Raw genomic sequence first — 16,472 nt, 5'->3', positions numbered from 1 at the left:
TGAGAGAAGAGAGAATGTTTTAGAGAGAAGAGTGACCGTACGGGAGAGCCCGACGGGTTCAATCTGTTTACGTTTGGTAAATAAAGTTAAGTTGCTTGCCGATACTCGACCGGCTCAGTTCAGTAGAACTCCGCGTACTTTGTACCGTTCGTTTGTCGCGCAATAAAGTTGTTCCGCACAACAACTTGTGTTTTTATTCGGCCTACGGGTGAAGAAAGTTTGGTGCGAGGTCGTTGACCTCTTGCGTGTGTGCTCTGGACGAGCAGAAGAACTCCCCCGCAATACAGTCCACAATTTGAAGGGCTCGATCCGGAACATTGGTCCTTCGAGCCGGATCGAAGTGGCCGGCCCGAAGTGGAAGGACTTGAGTGTTGTGCGCGCGTGAAAAGTGGCCAGTTCGCGGAATAGTGGCCATCGCGATTTTGGACAGTGCGAGTGCGCGGTAGTTGGCGCCATCGCGCAGTTTATTGCGGCTTTGTGCTGCACTTTTTTACTGCTCTGCGAGGTGGTGCTGACGGGAAGAAGCAGCTGAAGCGTTCCTGGTCTACGGCGGCTGGCGGACGGAAGCTGCGACTGCTGTGAAGGAGAGTGTTTGCGTGTGCTGGACGCTGTCACCGGAGGTTCCTGGAGGATCTGCAGCGTACCAGGAAGTGTTTGGGTTGCATGTGGTGCATGAGGTGTGTGTGTGCGTTTGTGAGGTGTGTGCCATTTTGGGTTGAGTGATTGAGGATTTGTTTCGAGCGTTTTTTTTAATAAAGAAGTTGGATTTTTTCTACGCAAGAGCGTTTATTTCTGGGGTTGTGGTTTGTGTTGTTTCCTGCGCAAGCCCTGAATTGGTCTGTTCTCTGTCGGTCTGTCCACTGCTGGTACTCCACCTTGGCTGTCTCTCCCCACTGTCAATCGGGTCACGTAGAACGTCGAGTCGATCGTTTCGGTGTTCGCGGTTGCAGTGTTCCAGATTTTTGGCGGTCAACGGTGAGTGAAGGCGGTGAAGGATGGACGAGTTGAAGGACTTGCAGAAGCAGGAGCGGCAGTTAATCCTTTCGATCAACGGTGTAGGAGCATTTGTTGAGGCGTACAAGAAGGCTGAGCACGAGAACCAGATCTCGATTCGGCTGGACACCTTGGAGGAGGCCATGCGGAAGTTCTACAAGGTGCGCCGCAAGATCGAAGCGATGATCGACGACGAGGATGAGGACGAAGTTGTTGGAGAGTCAAAGGAGGCTCGGAAGAAGCGGTTGGCTGATCTGGTGGTTCAGCGTGAGATGGAGTACAACAAGGCTCTTCGTGACGTCGAGGAGAGGTACTTCGTGGTGAAGGCGAAGCTGGTCGCGCTGCGCCCAGTCAAGGTTGAGCCTACTCCTGCCGCTGACCTGAACGAATCCTGCTTCGATCGGTCGACCTCTCGCATTAAGTTGCCGGACATCAAGCTGCCCAACTTCAGCAGCGCGCTGAAGGACTGGATCCCGTTTCGCGACACCTACAAGAGCCTCATCCACTCCAACATGCAGCTGCCGGACATCGACAAGTACACCTACTTGAGGTCCGCTCTGCAAGGTGAGGCACAGCTGGAGATCCTGTCGGTTGATTTCTCCGCAGAAGGCTACGACGTTGCTTGGAAAGCACTGGAGAAGAAGTACGACAACCACAAGCTCATTGTCAAGGCGTACCTGGACGCGATCTTCGACATCGAGCCACTGCGAAAGGAGAGTTTCGGCGGTCTGTCTCACCTGATCAGTGAGTTCGAGACAAACCTGCAGATGTTGAAGAAGCTTGGCGAAGGAACGGAAGCCTGGTCAACTATCCTGGTCCATATGCTCTGCGCGCGTTTGGATCATGCCACGCTGCGTCTGTGGGAATCGCACCACAACTCGAAAGCTGTGCCGAAGTACGACGTTCTGATCGAGTTTCTGCGTGACCAGTGTACGGTGCTGCAATCGATCAAGGCCAACCGGCCCAGCGAAGGAGACGGACGGCAGAACCGATCGAGAATCTCAACCGCTCACACGTCCTCGCAGTCACAACGGCGCTGCCTGTTCTGTGGAGAGACGTTTCACATGCCGTTCAATTGTAGCAAGCTGAGAAACATGTCTGTGTCTCAACGTGTGGAGGAAGTAAATCGTCGTCGGCTGTGTAGGAATTGTTTGAATGCTGGTCATTACGCCGATGGATGTTCTCGTGGTTCGTGTTCCCGCTGCGGCGCTAGACATCACACGTTGCTGCATTATGACACGCCGGCACCTGCTGGCGCTCGTCAAGGAAGATCCTCCGTTCAGAATACGCAAAATCGACCCCCAGCAGCTGGACAACAACAACACACGAGACAGCAAGGCCAGACACAGAGCAGTTCCACCCAACCAACCACAAGTTCCTACCCCGTGCACCAATCCACTTCTCGAAACACTCACCCACCACCACCCACAGACTCTCGCAATTCCACCACCCTCAATGCGGCATCCCTCCCCGCACAAAATGCACCCACACTGTCCCGCCAAGTCCTCATGTCTACGGCTGTAGTTCGTGTTGAAGACCAGTTCGGAAACTATTCGCTCGCTCGGACACTTCTTGATTCGTGTTCCGAGTTCTGCTACATGACTAGCACCTTTTCCAAGAAGCTGAAGTTCCGGACAACACCCGACGTACTGAGAGTACAGGGCATCGGAAACGGCTCGGCGACGTCGCTGAAGGCCGTACGTGCGAAGATCCAGCCGCGGTTGGATACGATCTCGTCGTTCTCGGAGGAAATGCGGTTCCACTTGCTGCAGAAGATTTCCAGTGATTTACCCGCCACACCGGTCGACGTCAGCCAGTTGATGCTCCCCAGTGACATCATCCTCGCTGATCCGCACTTCGGAGAACCTGGTCCCATTGATATGATCATCGGTGCTGAGTTTTTCCTCGATCTGCTGTCTGCTGGTCGGCGTAAGATCGTCGAGGACGGTCCGACGCTGCAAGAGACTGTGCTTGGGTGGATAATCTCTGGAAAGGTTCCCGCATCGTCGCCCAGTATCCCACGCACGGCAACCTACGTCAGCTCAACAGTTGACCTGAAGGAGTTGATGGAGAGGTTCTGGGAACTGGAGTCGTGTCACGTCAACAGCACCCACTCTGTGGAAGAGTCCACGTGCGAAGAGCTGTTCAACAAGACGACGATTCGAGACGCAGAAGGAAGATTCGTGGTGACCTTGCCGAAGAAGCAACGAGTCATCGAGAAGCTGGGCGAGTCCAGAAACATGGCGATGAAGCGGTTCATCGGCATGGAGAAGCGGTTCACGACGAATCCCGCACTGAAGTTCATGTACACGGAGTTTGTGCATGAGTACCTGCTCATGAAGCACATGCGAGAAGTGAAGGAGGACAGCGGAGAAGGCCCCGTCTACTACCTGCCGCACCATGCAGTTCTGAAACCCGACAGCACGACCACTAAACTGCGCGTGGTCTTTGACGGATCCTGCAGCACCTCCAGTGGTGTGTCCCTCAACGACGCGTTGATGGTAGGACCGGTCGTGCAAAGCGATCTCCTCTCGACCGTGCTACGGTTCCGCTTGCATCGAGTCGCGTTGATCGCTGATGTGGAGAAGATGTACAGGCAAATTCGCGTGACGCTGTCCGACCAACGCTTGCAACGCATCTACTGGAGAGACAACGAAGACGAGCCCGTCAAGACGTACGAGCTTTCGACCGTCACCTACGGAACGTCCAGCGCTCCGTATCTCGCTACCAGGTGCTTGAAGAAGCTTGGAGAGGATTGCGCGGAAAGCCATCCAGTGGCGTCTCGCGTCATCCAAGAAGACTTTTACGTCGATGACATGCTGTCTGGCGCAGACAGCATCGAAGAAGCAAGTGCGCTGATGAAGGAAGTCCGGCAGGTCACCGATTCAGCTGGGTTCACGCTGAGGAAGTGGAACTCGAACTGCCCAGAGCTGCTCAAGCGGCTCCCGAAGCACCTGAAGGACGAGCGCAGCACGCTCGAGATCGATCCTGCGAAAACAACGGTGAAGACGCTGGGATTACGATGGGAGGTGTCAACCGACATGTTTTGCTTCGTTCTCCCACAATGGAAGTCGGAACTGTCCCCCATCACGAAGCGCACGGTCCACTCGGACTCTGCGATGCTGTTTGATCCCGATGGTTTCTTGGCTCCGGTGGTCGTTCAAGCAAAAATAATCTGCCAACAGCTGTGGAGGATAAAGAGCGACTGGGATGTACCGCTCGACGAATCGCTGCAGCAGCTGTGGAGAGACTATCGTATGAGTTTGATGGCGGTCGCAACGATTAAGGTGCCGCGCTGGATTGGGTTCAGCACCGATTGCGTCGAGATCCAGATCCACGGTTTCTGTGACGCCTCAGAGCGAGCTTACGGTGCCGGTCTCTACCTTCGCTGCACTGCGCTTGACGGTTCTGTCACGTGTCGACTGTTTTTGGCCAAGTCCAAGGTAGCTCCGATGGAGAACCTGAAGCGCAAGAAGAAAAAGGTCAACATTCCACGCTTAGAGTTGTCGTCTGGTTTGTTGTTGTCCCACATGTACGAGAAGGTGCAGTCGATTCTACCAGCTGCACAGTTGTTCTGCTGGACGGACTCGATGATCACGCTTGGATGGCTTGCGTCACCCCCGTCACGTTGGAAGCCGTTCGTTGGAAATCGGGTCTCGGAGATTCAGCACATCACGAGGAACGCAATCTGGGGACACGTGCCTGGAGAAGAGAATCCCGCAGATATCATCTCGCGAGGAATGTCGCCGGCGCTACTACAGTACCGAACCGACTTCTACGAAGCGCCGCGCTGGGTCGTTCAAGATCGGGAGAATTGGCCACGAACACAACGTGTGTCCTTGGCGGACTTCGACCCAGAAATACTGGAAGAACGTGTCACCCCAGCATTTCCCACTCAAGTGCGACCTCCGCACTGGTTGTTTGGACTGTGTGGCTCGTACATGGAGTTGGTACGCTTGGTGACTTGGCTGCAAAGGTCCAAGTTCAACCTTTCACCGAAGAATCGAGCTGCTAGGAGATTTGGATTCCTGACATCCGAAGAAATAGAAGAAGCTGTGCTGTTTTTGGTTCGACTGTTGCAAGAAGAATGTTTCCCTGGAGAAATGCATTGCCTGAAGGCCGATGGTGTGGTCCACCCAACGTCGAAGATTGCACGCCTCAACCCACAACTGGTGGATGGCGTCATGCGAGTCGGTGGTCGTCTCTCGAACGCGAAGATCTCGACCAACCGGAAGCACCCCCTCATTCTGGACCATCACCATCCGTTCACTCGACTGGTAGTGATGTACTTCCACGAAAGACTGTTTCACGCAGGGCAACAGCTGCTTATCGCGAGCGTCCGCTCGAAGTTCTGGCCTGTCAACGTCCACAGCCTAGCGAGACAGGTCATCCACGAATGCATCAGTTGCTTCAAAAGTAAGCCGAAGGTGATCGAGCAGATCATGGCGGATCTGCCTGCTGAACGAGTGAATCCAGCGCCGCCGTTCCTCCACGTGGGCGTGGACTACTGTGGCCCATTCCTCGTCAGCTACCCGAATCGCAGGGCGAAGCCTGTGAAGTGCTACGTGGCCGTATTTGTGTGTCTCGCTGTGAAGGCTGTTCATCTGGAACTAGTCTCCGACCTGACGTCCCAGGCATTCATCGCAGCGTTGAGAAGGTTCGTGGCACGCCGCGGCAAACCGCTGCAGATCAAGTGCGACAACGCCACCACGTTCGTCGGAGCGAAGAACGACCTGATGGAGCTGCACCGGCTGTTCTACAAGCAGCAGTTCCAGGATGTCGTCACGAAGACCGCGCTGGAAGATGGGATCGAGTTTAGTTTCATTCCACCACGCTCACCGAACTTTGGCGGCCTGTGGGAGTCGCAGGTCAAGTCGTTCAAAACTCACCTGAAGAAGACATTCGGACTGCAAGTACTGAAGATGGACGAGATGCTAACTGCCCTAGCGCAGATCGAAGCTGTGCTCAACTCGAGACCGTTGACGCCGATCAGTAACGACCCGCAGGACTTTGAAGCGCTAACGCCCGGGCATTTCCTGATCCAGCGTCCCCTCACGGCCATCGCAGAGCCAGATTTGGAAGGAGTGCCACAAAACCGCTTGGCAATGTGGCAAAACGCGCAGCGTTTTACGCAGCAACTTTGGAAGAAGTGGAGTACGCAGTACCTGTCCAACCTCCAAAGTCGGACGAAGTGGACGAAGGAGCGAAACAACGTCGCCGTTGGTACGATGGTGCTGATCAAGGACGAAAACGCGCCTCCCCAGAAGTGGAAACTTGGTCGAGTACTGCACGTGTTTCGCGGAACGGACGGCAACGTGCGCGTTGTGACCGTTCGCACGGCAACCGGACGCTTCGATCGAGCGATCTCGAAGGTCTGCGCGCTTCCCATTCGGGACAACCAAGAATTAAATCAATCGACGTCTGATTAAGCACTCGCTGTGCACCCCGACGCTCCTGCGTCATCCATTCTCGAAGGTTATGTTGGTGTTTGTAGGATGTATGTGTGCATGTTAAGTTGTCGTAGAAGAAAGTTCACTGGACGCGATCCAGTCTCTCTACTCGGTAGACACCTGTCTGCCCGAGCTGAGCGCGCAAGGCGCTCACCTGGTTTTGGGATTGTATGTTGTCATGTCGTTAATCACACCCTATCATTGGTAGTAAATCCTCCCACGCTACCACGTCTCACTGGAGGACCCATGGATCCTGCCAGTCGGTCTCGGCTGCTCGTTCGGCATTGAGCTTGGCCAGCTCATGCGCCGATCGACTTCCCCGACGACCACGAAGTACGAAGTCGAAGACATCCCAAGCCAGCGAAGGACAACGCCCCCAGGAATTCACCGATGATCTGCGGATCGAGCGCCAGAATTCACCTGGTGGGGTAAGTTGTTCCAGTTTACGCACGCTACATACACCTACTACATCCAAGTTCTGTCCGAGGCTCACCACCAACTACATCGACGTCCGAAAGTCCACCCGCACAAAACGCATCCTCGTCCGCAACAACAGCACAGCGACGACCAGAACACCGCCGAACAACACACCACCAGCGTAACACCTTTATGGCCTGCGGGCCCAGTATCATCGTTACCTGGCTAGGTAAGTTGTTCCGGTTTTACAGAAATCTCCACCAGAATACTACAGTAAATCTCTCCCCGAGGAAACCTGCAACGGAAACAGCATCAACAAGATGGCACACCGCACGAAGAAGAAGAAGGCATCAACCGATGCACCTGCACCCCAACCGTGTGCACTCTGTGGTCGACAGCTTGTCCCACCCGAAGCAGAGCGTGGTCCGCTGGAGCATGCGACCACCCACACCGAAGATTCGCAGCACAAGGTTGCACCAGAAGGTCAGCACACGGCCAGCGATATGGCGAATGCTGACGACGCGAAGCAGAGGCTGCAACGGCAGCAACCACACCACCACGACCGCTACTCGGCGGCGACCCCCACGACAAGGCTGCACCGGCAGCACCGAAGCAGCAGGTGACCTGATGCAGGGAGCAGAGTTGCAGTAGAAGCAGAATTGCTGCACAATCCAGCTGCGTCGTCCACGATTTTCACTCCACGATGGCAGCAGTTTGTTTACACCCGCAGTCGAAGAAATTTGATTGATCGTATCGCAATGTTGTGAAGTTAGCCCTAAGAGTGTTAGATATGTATTTAATTAGTATTAGTGGAAGAAGAAGGTAGAAGATTTTTTGAAATGGTTGAAACCACAGGTTTCAAGGCGGGCGGCATGTTTGGAAATGGTACTGAATTGTAATTTGCGCCCTTTGCCCTATATTTTAGATCGGTTTCAAGATGAACCGTGAGAGAAGAGAGAATGTTTTAGAGAGAAGAGTGACCGTACGGGAGAGCCCGACGGGTTCAATCTGTTTACGTTTGGTAAATAAAGTTAAGTTGCTTGCCGATACTCGACCGGCTCAGTTACCCGAGCATGGGTAAATAACAAGGGAAATGCGTAATAATACCTTTCTCTGGTATCAATACCAAATTTTGGTATTCCTGGACCCTTAAAAATTTGTCTTAAGGATTATGCAAGAGCAAAATGTGGTATCATACCAATTTAAGGTATTGTTTTGATATTGCAAAATTGCAGAATTTGTCAATGGTCGAACACCACATTTTGGTATTATTTTGGTATTAAAGTGTTTTATCAAATTCCTCTGAAACTATGGGAAAATTTTGACCAATTTTGACAAAATAATTAATTTTGCGCTAAAATGATGTCTCAAAGCGAATGCTTTCATTGAAAACCGGAAATTTCAAACTTGATTTTAAACATTTTTGATATACCCCCTACAGAAATGACTTGAAATTGTGGAAAATTTTCTAAGTCAGGATGGCACATTTTGGTATTATTTTGGTATTAAGGTGCTTTATCAATTTCCTCTGAAACTATGGGAAAATTTTGACCAATTTTGACAAAATAATTAATTTTGCGCTAAAATGATGTCTCAAAGCGAATGCTTTCATTGAAAACCGGAAATTTCAAACTTGATTTTAAACATTTTTGATATACCCCCTACAGAAATGACTTGATATTGTGGAAAAATTTCTAAGTCAGGATGCCACATTTTGGTATTATTTTGGTATTGAAAGGTTTCATCAATTTTCTCTGAAACTATGGATTTTTTTAAATTTTTGACGAGATAATTAATTTTGCGCTAACTTGACTTGAAACCCAAAAATGTTAAAGCTGATTTAAATTTTTTTTTTGTGATATACCCACTAATATTTTTTTCAAAAACGTTGAAATTTTTCTAAGTTGGGATAACCAAATACTTTGAAAAACGAGTCAATCAACAGATTATTGAATTTTGGTGAATTTCAATCCAGTTTCATTTTAATAATAATTATTTTTCAATCTTGTTTTTTTTTTCAGAAGCTTCAAGAACTTCAAGTACAGCCGTTCATCAATGACAAATGCATTCGGTGTGGTGAAGAATATCACTAAAAACAACATGGAATCATCAGGTGAGTAGATTTGGTTGTTGCATAAGGATCATTTACGTTTTTTTCACTAACTGCAACTGCTGCACTAAAAATGGTATGAAAATAGCAAATTTTGGTATTACTTGTGCAAATACCAGCGACCGAAATGTGCTCTTGGTTGCCCAGTAATAGATGGTAAAATACCATGAAATCAAACCAATATCATGTTTGTGGAAGACCACAGGAATACCAAAATATGATTTTCCAAGGGCGCGGGAATACCTAAAATTAAAACCATGACAATACCAAGTTTTGGTATTCAAGCAATGTTCAAAAATCCAGAAGACCTCAACTTGGTATTGAAATGATTTTATTTTGTGGTATTATTTTACCTTTGTAATAACATGGTATGGTATTGTTGTGCCCTTCCACATACAAGCTTTTGGTATGATTTCATGGTATTTTACCATCTATTACTGGGCAACCAAGGGCACATTTTGGTCGCTGTTATTTGCCCAAGTAATACCAAAATTTGGTATTCCCGTGTTATTTACCCCTGCTCGGGTCTTGCGTGTGTGCTCTGGACGAGCAGAAGAACTCCCCCGCAATACAGTCCACAATTTGAAGGGCTCGATCCGGAACACTCTATTTTCAAAAAAATTTTGAACGAAAAAAAAATCGTGGGCTCACCTTCAAATTTGACTTTTAAACTTAAAAATCAAAAAATATCATAAAAGTGGTGTGTATTTTTCTTTCAGTGTATTTTTTTCGGAAAGCCCGTCAAATTTCTTACAAGTTTGTCTTTGACCACTTTTTGATACGATGCAACGGATTCGAGATACAGCAATATTTAAATTACGAAATACAAAAATATTTAAAACACTTACGCCCTTCTCAAATGTCATTATCGAGTGTAATTGGCTCCATATACACAAAAATGGCTTTTATAGGCCTAGGATAACATGTCTACAAAGTTTCATTGAAATCGGAGAGGGTCGAGAAAAAAGTACCTAAAAAATTCCTGTTTTGGGCTGGAATTGCTCTTACAGAACAATTTACCTTAAAAAAGTATCAATACAAGTTCTATGTAAGCAAAGGCATGCCCAATTGCGTAAAATGAAATGTTTTTTTCTCCAAAGTTTTTGGATTTAATTCTCATTCAAACATTGAACAACACCAACGAGAATTGATAGGAATGGAGGTTCATGGACACTATTAAAAAAACGAAAAACTGGAATTTTTCAGTTGATATCAAATTTTAAGTGGCTTTATCCCGAAAACGGTGCTCATTATCAAATAATGTGTAGATTGCTTTTCGATTGCAAATTTCAAATTTTCCATTAAAAAATGAAGTCAAAAAGAAATTTCGAGTAAAATTTCTATTTAACATTCCAACGACCAAAGCTCCAAAAAAGTTGGAACGGTAACTTCAACTCGCTGGTTCTCGAGCATAGCTCACCCAATCAAGACAATTCTTTTTTCCAATGATTTGTTAGGATGTCTAGATGATCCTAGAACTTTGCAGAACTCATTTTGATCAAATCTGTAATTTTTGCAATCAAAAACATCGCTCCAAAATTTTTTATCGCGTTTAAAAAAATTTGCCAGAAATTCCGCGGAGGCTGTCGTTTAAAAAAAGTTGGAACGATGTTTTCGGTCGCAGAAATTAAAGATTTCTTCAAATCAAGTTCTGTAAAATTTTACGATCATCTAGACATTCTTTCAAATCCCTGGAATCAAGAATCGTCCCGATTGGGTGAGTTATGCCCGATAACCAGCGAGTTGAAGTTACCGTTCCAACTTTTTTGGGAGGCTTGGGCGTCCGTGTAAGCTGGACATGCGTTAGGCGTTCCAGTGTTAAAAAAAATATCTAAATCCCCGTGGTTTACGTCTTCCTCACATTTATATAGTTTTTTTTGAATAACAAAATTTTCCAACCTGCAAACGTTCACTAAAGTTAAATTCATATACTCATTACTGAGCATAGTGATTTTTCAAGCTAAAAAATATAATTTTCACGGGAACCACCATCCGAAAATAAAAATTTCACAGAGAGGAAAAAAATGTTATGTTAATTAACCAGAAAGATTTGTGTACACCTAATTCTATATTATGCTAAATGATTTTCAAGCTGAAAATTTTCAATTTTCATTATTACCATCAAGTTAAATCATTACAATTTTTGAGATTTTGAGAAAAAAAACTGCAATATTTCAGAAAAGGGCTGATTTTTAAGATTAAAGTAACATTTTTAAGCCCAAGCTATTTAATCTTGTGGAATTCTACCTCAAAATCAAATGGTAGTAAATTTTTTATGACAAGGAATTTACGTACATTAAACACTGACCTTAATTTTTTTTTCAAAATGAAAAAAAATGGCGAAAAAATAACTCTTTGCTGAACTGTTTATGTTATTTTCTTTTGTATTCACAATATTTTTATCGAGATCAAAGTGATAATAAATGCAGGAAATGCATTTGTTTTTAGAACAACAACTATTTTTACTAAACATTTTAAATTATTTTTAGAAAAATATTGTTTTTATCTCATCCGTAACTGATCAATGTTACTGATCCGCGTTACCAATTATGCTACTGCGACCGGTGACAAATTTAAAAAAGTATGGGTAATTCTCTACCAACTCACACAGCAGTTGCCCCGACCCCTCTTCGATTTGCGTGAAACTTTGTCCTAAGGGGTAACTTTTGTCCCTGATCACGAATCCGAGGTCCGTTTTTTGATATCTCTTGACGGAGGGGCGATACGACCCCTTCCATTTTTGAACATGCGAAAAAAGAGGTGTTTTTCAATAATTTGCAGCCTGAAACGGTGATGAGATAGAAATTTGGTGTCAAAGGGACTTTTATATAAAATTAGACGCCCGATTTGATGGCGTACTCAGAATTCCGAAAAAACGTATTTTTCATCGAAAAAAACACTAAAAAAGTTTTAAAAACTCTCCCATTTTCCGTTACTCGACTGTAAAATTTTTTGGAACATGTCATTTTATGGGAAATTTAATGTACTTTTCGAATCTACATTCACCCAGAAGGGTCATTTTTTCATTTAGAACAAAATTTTTCATTTTAAAATTTCTGGTTTTTTCTAACTTTGCAGGTTTATTTTTTAGAGTGTAACAATGTTCTACAAAGTTGTAGAGCAGACAATTACAAAAATTTTGATATATAAACATAAGGGGTTTACTTGCAAAAATCACGAGTTATTGCGATTTTACGAAAAAAAAGTTTTGAAAAAGTTGGTCGTCATCGATCATGGCCGTTCATGGTCACCCGCGACAGACACGGACGACGAAACAAAGAGAAACGCAAAAAGTAACTTTTTCAAAACTTTTTTTTCGTAAAATCGCGATAACTCGTGATGTTTATAAGCAAACCCCTTATGTCTATATATCAAAATTGTTGTAATTGTCTGCTCTACAACTTTGTAGAACATTGTTACACTCTAAAAAATAAACCTGCAAAGTTAGAAAAAAATGAAATTTTAAAATGAAAAATTTTGTTCAAAATGAAAAAAAACGTTACTTAATCCACCTTAAGTTGGTTGGTGCCTTCCTCGCATTCATGTTGCAGCAACATAATTAATACAGATTTTTTCCAGAAGAGACGCAGACACTGCTTAAGCAATGTGGCAACTGGGCGATGCGCATGCAAGGGGGTGTGGCTGCCAATCCCCCGCGTGGTCAGATCAAAATCCCTACGCATGCTGCGCGACTCTCGCGCGTAAGCAAAAAGATCCGGCCTTTGAGTTTATGCAAAAATCACCCTTTTTTGCAGCTACAAAAAAACTTTTTCTTGGCATAACTTTAAAAGTACTTCATTCAACAGAATAAAATTTAATAGGGTCTTAGGGGACCCCAAAACGAACAGAATAAGGCGGATCCGGCCAAAATCGGTTCAGCAAGTTCTGAGATAATCGTGTGGAAAAAAAATCATGTCTACACACATCCCCACAGACATTTGTTCAGAATTTGATTCTGAGTCGATAGGTATACGTGAAGGTATATCTAGGAGGTGTATTTAAGAAGTTCATTTTTCGAGTGATTTTATAGCCTTGCCTCAGTGAGGTGAGGAAGGCAAAACCCTTCTGGGTCAATGTAGATTCGATAAGTACATTAAATTTCCCATAAAATGACATGTTCCAAAAAAAATTTACAGTCGAGTAACGGAAAATGGGAGAGTTTTTAAAACTTTTTTAGTGTTTTTTCGATGAAAAATACGTTTTTTCAGAATTCTGAGTACGCCATCAAATCGGGCGTCTAATTTTATATAAAAGTCCCTTTGACACCAAATTTCTATCTCATCACCGTTTCAGGCTGCAAATTATTGAAAAACACCTCTTTTTTCGCATGTTCAAAAATGGAAGGGGTCGTATCGCCCCTCCGTCACGAGATATCAAAAAACGGACCTCAGATTCGTGATCAGGGACAAAAGTTACCCCTTAGGACAAAGTTTCACGCAAATCGAAGAGGGGTCGGGGCAACTTTTCCCGATTTCGTGTGAGTTGGTAGAGAATTACCCTAAATCAAATTGTAAGCATTTTTGTAATTTGAAACAAAAAATATTCATTATTTTTTTCCTATTATCAGTTCAATACTACTGTGAAAAAAACCACAAATTATCAATGAAGCCTTCATTACAAAAAAATCGGAGTGCTACGAGTATTTCAAATCTGTGCCAAATTTAGATCGAATTGCTTAAATAAACAAAATACATAGTAGAATTTTTTTAATTAAAAAATATATTTCTGGATGATTTCGAAGTGGAGGACAAAAAAACATTACATAAAATTAGCGTTAACCTAACTGCAATCCTGTAATCTTACTTTTCTCACCTTGGTATCAATTAATGATTCCGAAATTGAAATATGTTTATTAACCCAATTAGACATTAGCATTCATTTCTTTTTAAATGTTGTAACAATGCTATTTTAATGTGGGGTTTCTTTTGAATATTAGAGTTTGATTCAAGAGTTTTAAAAGTAAAAGCTATGCAAAATTACACTTTATACCTTTTTTGATAACATATTTGTAACAAGATTTTAACAAATCCTACAGTTTCACGGGATTTCGCGTATATTTATGAATTTAACAAATTTTACGTTTTCCGCAAAATCGTGAAAATTCACTAACCGTATTTAAAACAAAGATTTTTTATCACACCCTCGAGTGTTTCCTTCGATTGACCATCCAGATCGCGGCATCCTCCTGCCCCGGGCAGGCTGGCGTGTAAAATTCGACCTGGTTTTAAATAGCCGGCTGACCGCGGCCTGGCGGCGGCTCACTTTTCTTACCACGCGTAAAATAAAGAGTAGCCTCAGCGTAATTTGAACGCCAGTAGCCACCTTCGAGGAGTGTAAAGCAAAGGTTCAAGACCTTTCGATCAAAAAGAGCCCGGATGGATGCGGAGAGGTGCGGTTGAGGAAATAATTTAAAATCGACGGTTTGTTCATTGTTTGGCGGGTACAGGTCGAACGAGTCAGGGTGGTGTGGATCCAAATTACTTCAAAGTTGAGGGTGCAACGGGAGCCGTCGATCGACCCACAGGTTGGACAATAAGAGCAACATTATAAACGTGACCGGGTCAACACGGTGAAGGGGAAGGGTTGCCAAATTGAAAGGATTTTGAGTCGATTTTTAATAAATCAAACATAAGTTGATGTTGTATAAAATATCTAACAACGTTTTAAAAATATCTTCTCAACTGCTTCTGGACTGCTCAACTGCTTTTAGATTTCTCAACTGCTTCTGAACTTTTAACTGCTTTCAGACTTCTCAACTGCTTCTAGACTTCTCAACTGCTTCTGGACTTCTCAACTGCATCTGGACTTCTAAGCAGCTTCTGAACTGCTTAACTGCTTCTTTACTTTCCAATTACTAGTAGACTGTTTAAGTGCATCTGGACTTTTAAACTGCTTTTGGATTGCTCAACTGCTTTAGAATTTTCATCTGCATCTGGACTTCTAAACTGCTTCTGGACTGCTCAACTGCTTTTAGATTCTCAACTGCTTCTGAACTTTTAACTGCTTTCAGACTTCTCAACTGCTTCTAGACTTCTCAACTACTTCTGAATTCTGGAGTGCTTAACTGCTTAACTGCTTCTGGAGTGCTTAACTGCTTTTTTACTTTCCAATTACCAGTAGACTGTTTAACTGCATCTGGACTTTTAAACTGCTTTTGGATTGCTCAACTGCTTTTAGATCTCTCAACTGTAACAGGACTTCTAAACTGCTTCTGGACTGCTCAACTGTTTTTAGATTTAGAAGTTCAGAAGCAGAACTTTCAACTGCTTTCAGACTTCTCAACTGCTTCTAGAATTCTCAACTGCTTCTGGACTTCTCAACTGCATCTGGACTTCTAAGCTGCTTCTGGACTGCTTAACTGCTTTTAAACTTATCAACTGCTTTTGGACTTCTGAATTGTCAATGGACTACACAACTGCTTCTTGAATACTCAACTGCTTCTAAACTTTTCTACTGCACTTGTAAACTGCTTTTGGCCTTGTAAACTACTTCTGCACTGTTCAATCGCTTCTGACTGCTTAACTGCGTATGGAATCCTAAACTGCTTCTGGTCTGCTCAACTGCTTTTAACATTTTCAACTGGTTCTAAAATTTTCAACTGCTTCTTGAACACTCAACTGTTTCTGAACTTCAGTACTGCATCTTGACTTCTGTATTGTTTCAGAACTGCTTTTGATTGTTTGCAACAGTTTTGGGTTTTTCAACTGCTTCTTGACTTCTGAAATGCTTTTAGACTTCTCAACTGCTTCTGGACTTCTTTACGGCCTCTGGTCTTGTCAACTGCTTCGAAACTTCTTAATTGCTTTTGGACTGCAAATATTTAAAATCCAACTCTGGCCACACTGCCCTTGTTTATGTTCAGTTCATTCATCACACCTCCACGGCAAGAGTGTGCTGGTCATCACAACTTCTCCAATTTCTCCCCTTCCCTGTCTTCGCGCGGCAATTTCATTCATTATTTAATCAATCTCCCCGGCCGGGCCCCAAGATTGAATGGAAGTTCGGGACAAGACAAGTGTGTGTGTGAGCAAGCAACATTACGCTTGATTAATTCCGATAATAGCAAAACGGTAGCCGGGACCGGACCGGAGGCCCGCCACACAATAAAAACAATAATCCAATCGATCAAGTGTGGCCAATTCATCGCGGGGTCCGTTTTTCTTTTCTTTTGGGATAGCTCGCGCCCAGCGGCTTGTGACCTAGGTCGATGTTTTGTGGCTGGCGTCACCGATTCGTCGCGGGTTCTGGCCGACCGCGCCGTGGCCGGATGTGTGTAGACGCTTGGAGTTCTCTTTTTCTGCTCGTGGTGTCGGTTAAACTGTTGAGAAGGTGAAGGCGAAAGTTGATTGCTCGCTTTCGGGGATGAGTCTAGATGATTACAATGGGCTTGTTTTGAAAAGATGATGATTCTATTATGACGCAGGTTTGTTGTTTAGCTTAAGAAAACTGATTGCATTTCTTAAAACTGAATTTCAATTATTAAACAAAGGCAGTTGAAAAGC

At 44.8% G+C, this 16,472-nt stretch overlaps 1 protein-coding gene across 1 annotated transcript; it reads left to right on the top strand.

Annotated features, from left to right (window-relative positions):
* Nucleotides 1–995: 995 nt before the first annotated feature.
* On the top strand, nucleotides 996–7,483 carry LOC120413000 (uncharacterized). The gene is made up of 3 exons (XM_039573650.1): nucleotides 996–6,365; nucleotides 6,886–7,041; nucleotides 7,112–7,483. The coding sequence occupies exons 1-3, from the start codon at nucleotides 996–998 to the stop codon at nucleotides 7,481–7,483; spliced, it is 5,898 nt and encodes a 1,965-aa protein (XP_039429584.1).
* Nucleotides 7,484–16,472: the final 8,989 nt, after the last annotated feature.

This window comes from Culex pipiens, chromosome 3, assembly GCF_016801865.2.
Source record: "Culex pipiens pallens isolate TS chromosome 3, TS_CPP_V2, whole genome shotgun sequence".
NCBI classification, from domain to species: Eukaryota; Metazoa; Arthropoda; class Insecta; order Diptera; family Culicidae; genus Culex; species Culex pipiens.
The sequence above is the reverse complement of the archived record's forward strand: the minus strand, read 5'-3'. Positions and strand labels throughout refer to the sequence as shown.

Bases quoted from the DNA above. Each gene is read 5' to 3' on its own strand.
- LOC120413000 (XM_039573650.1), top strand. From the start codon at position 996: ATGGACGAGTTGAAGGACTTGCAGAAGCAGGAGCGGCAGTTAATCCTT. The intron at 6,366-6,885 runs GTCTGCGCGCTT...AAGTTGTTCCAG, and splicing joins TCGATCGAGCGATCTCGAAG to TTTACGCACGCTACATACAC. The intron at 7,042-7,111 runs GTAACACCTTTA...CCGGTTTTACAG, and splicing joins CCGAACAACACACCACCAGC to AAATCTCCACCAGAATACTA.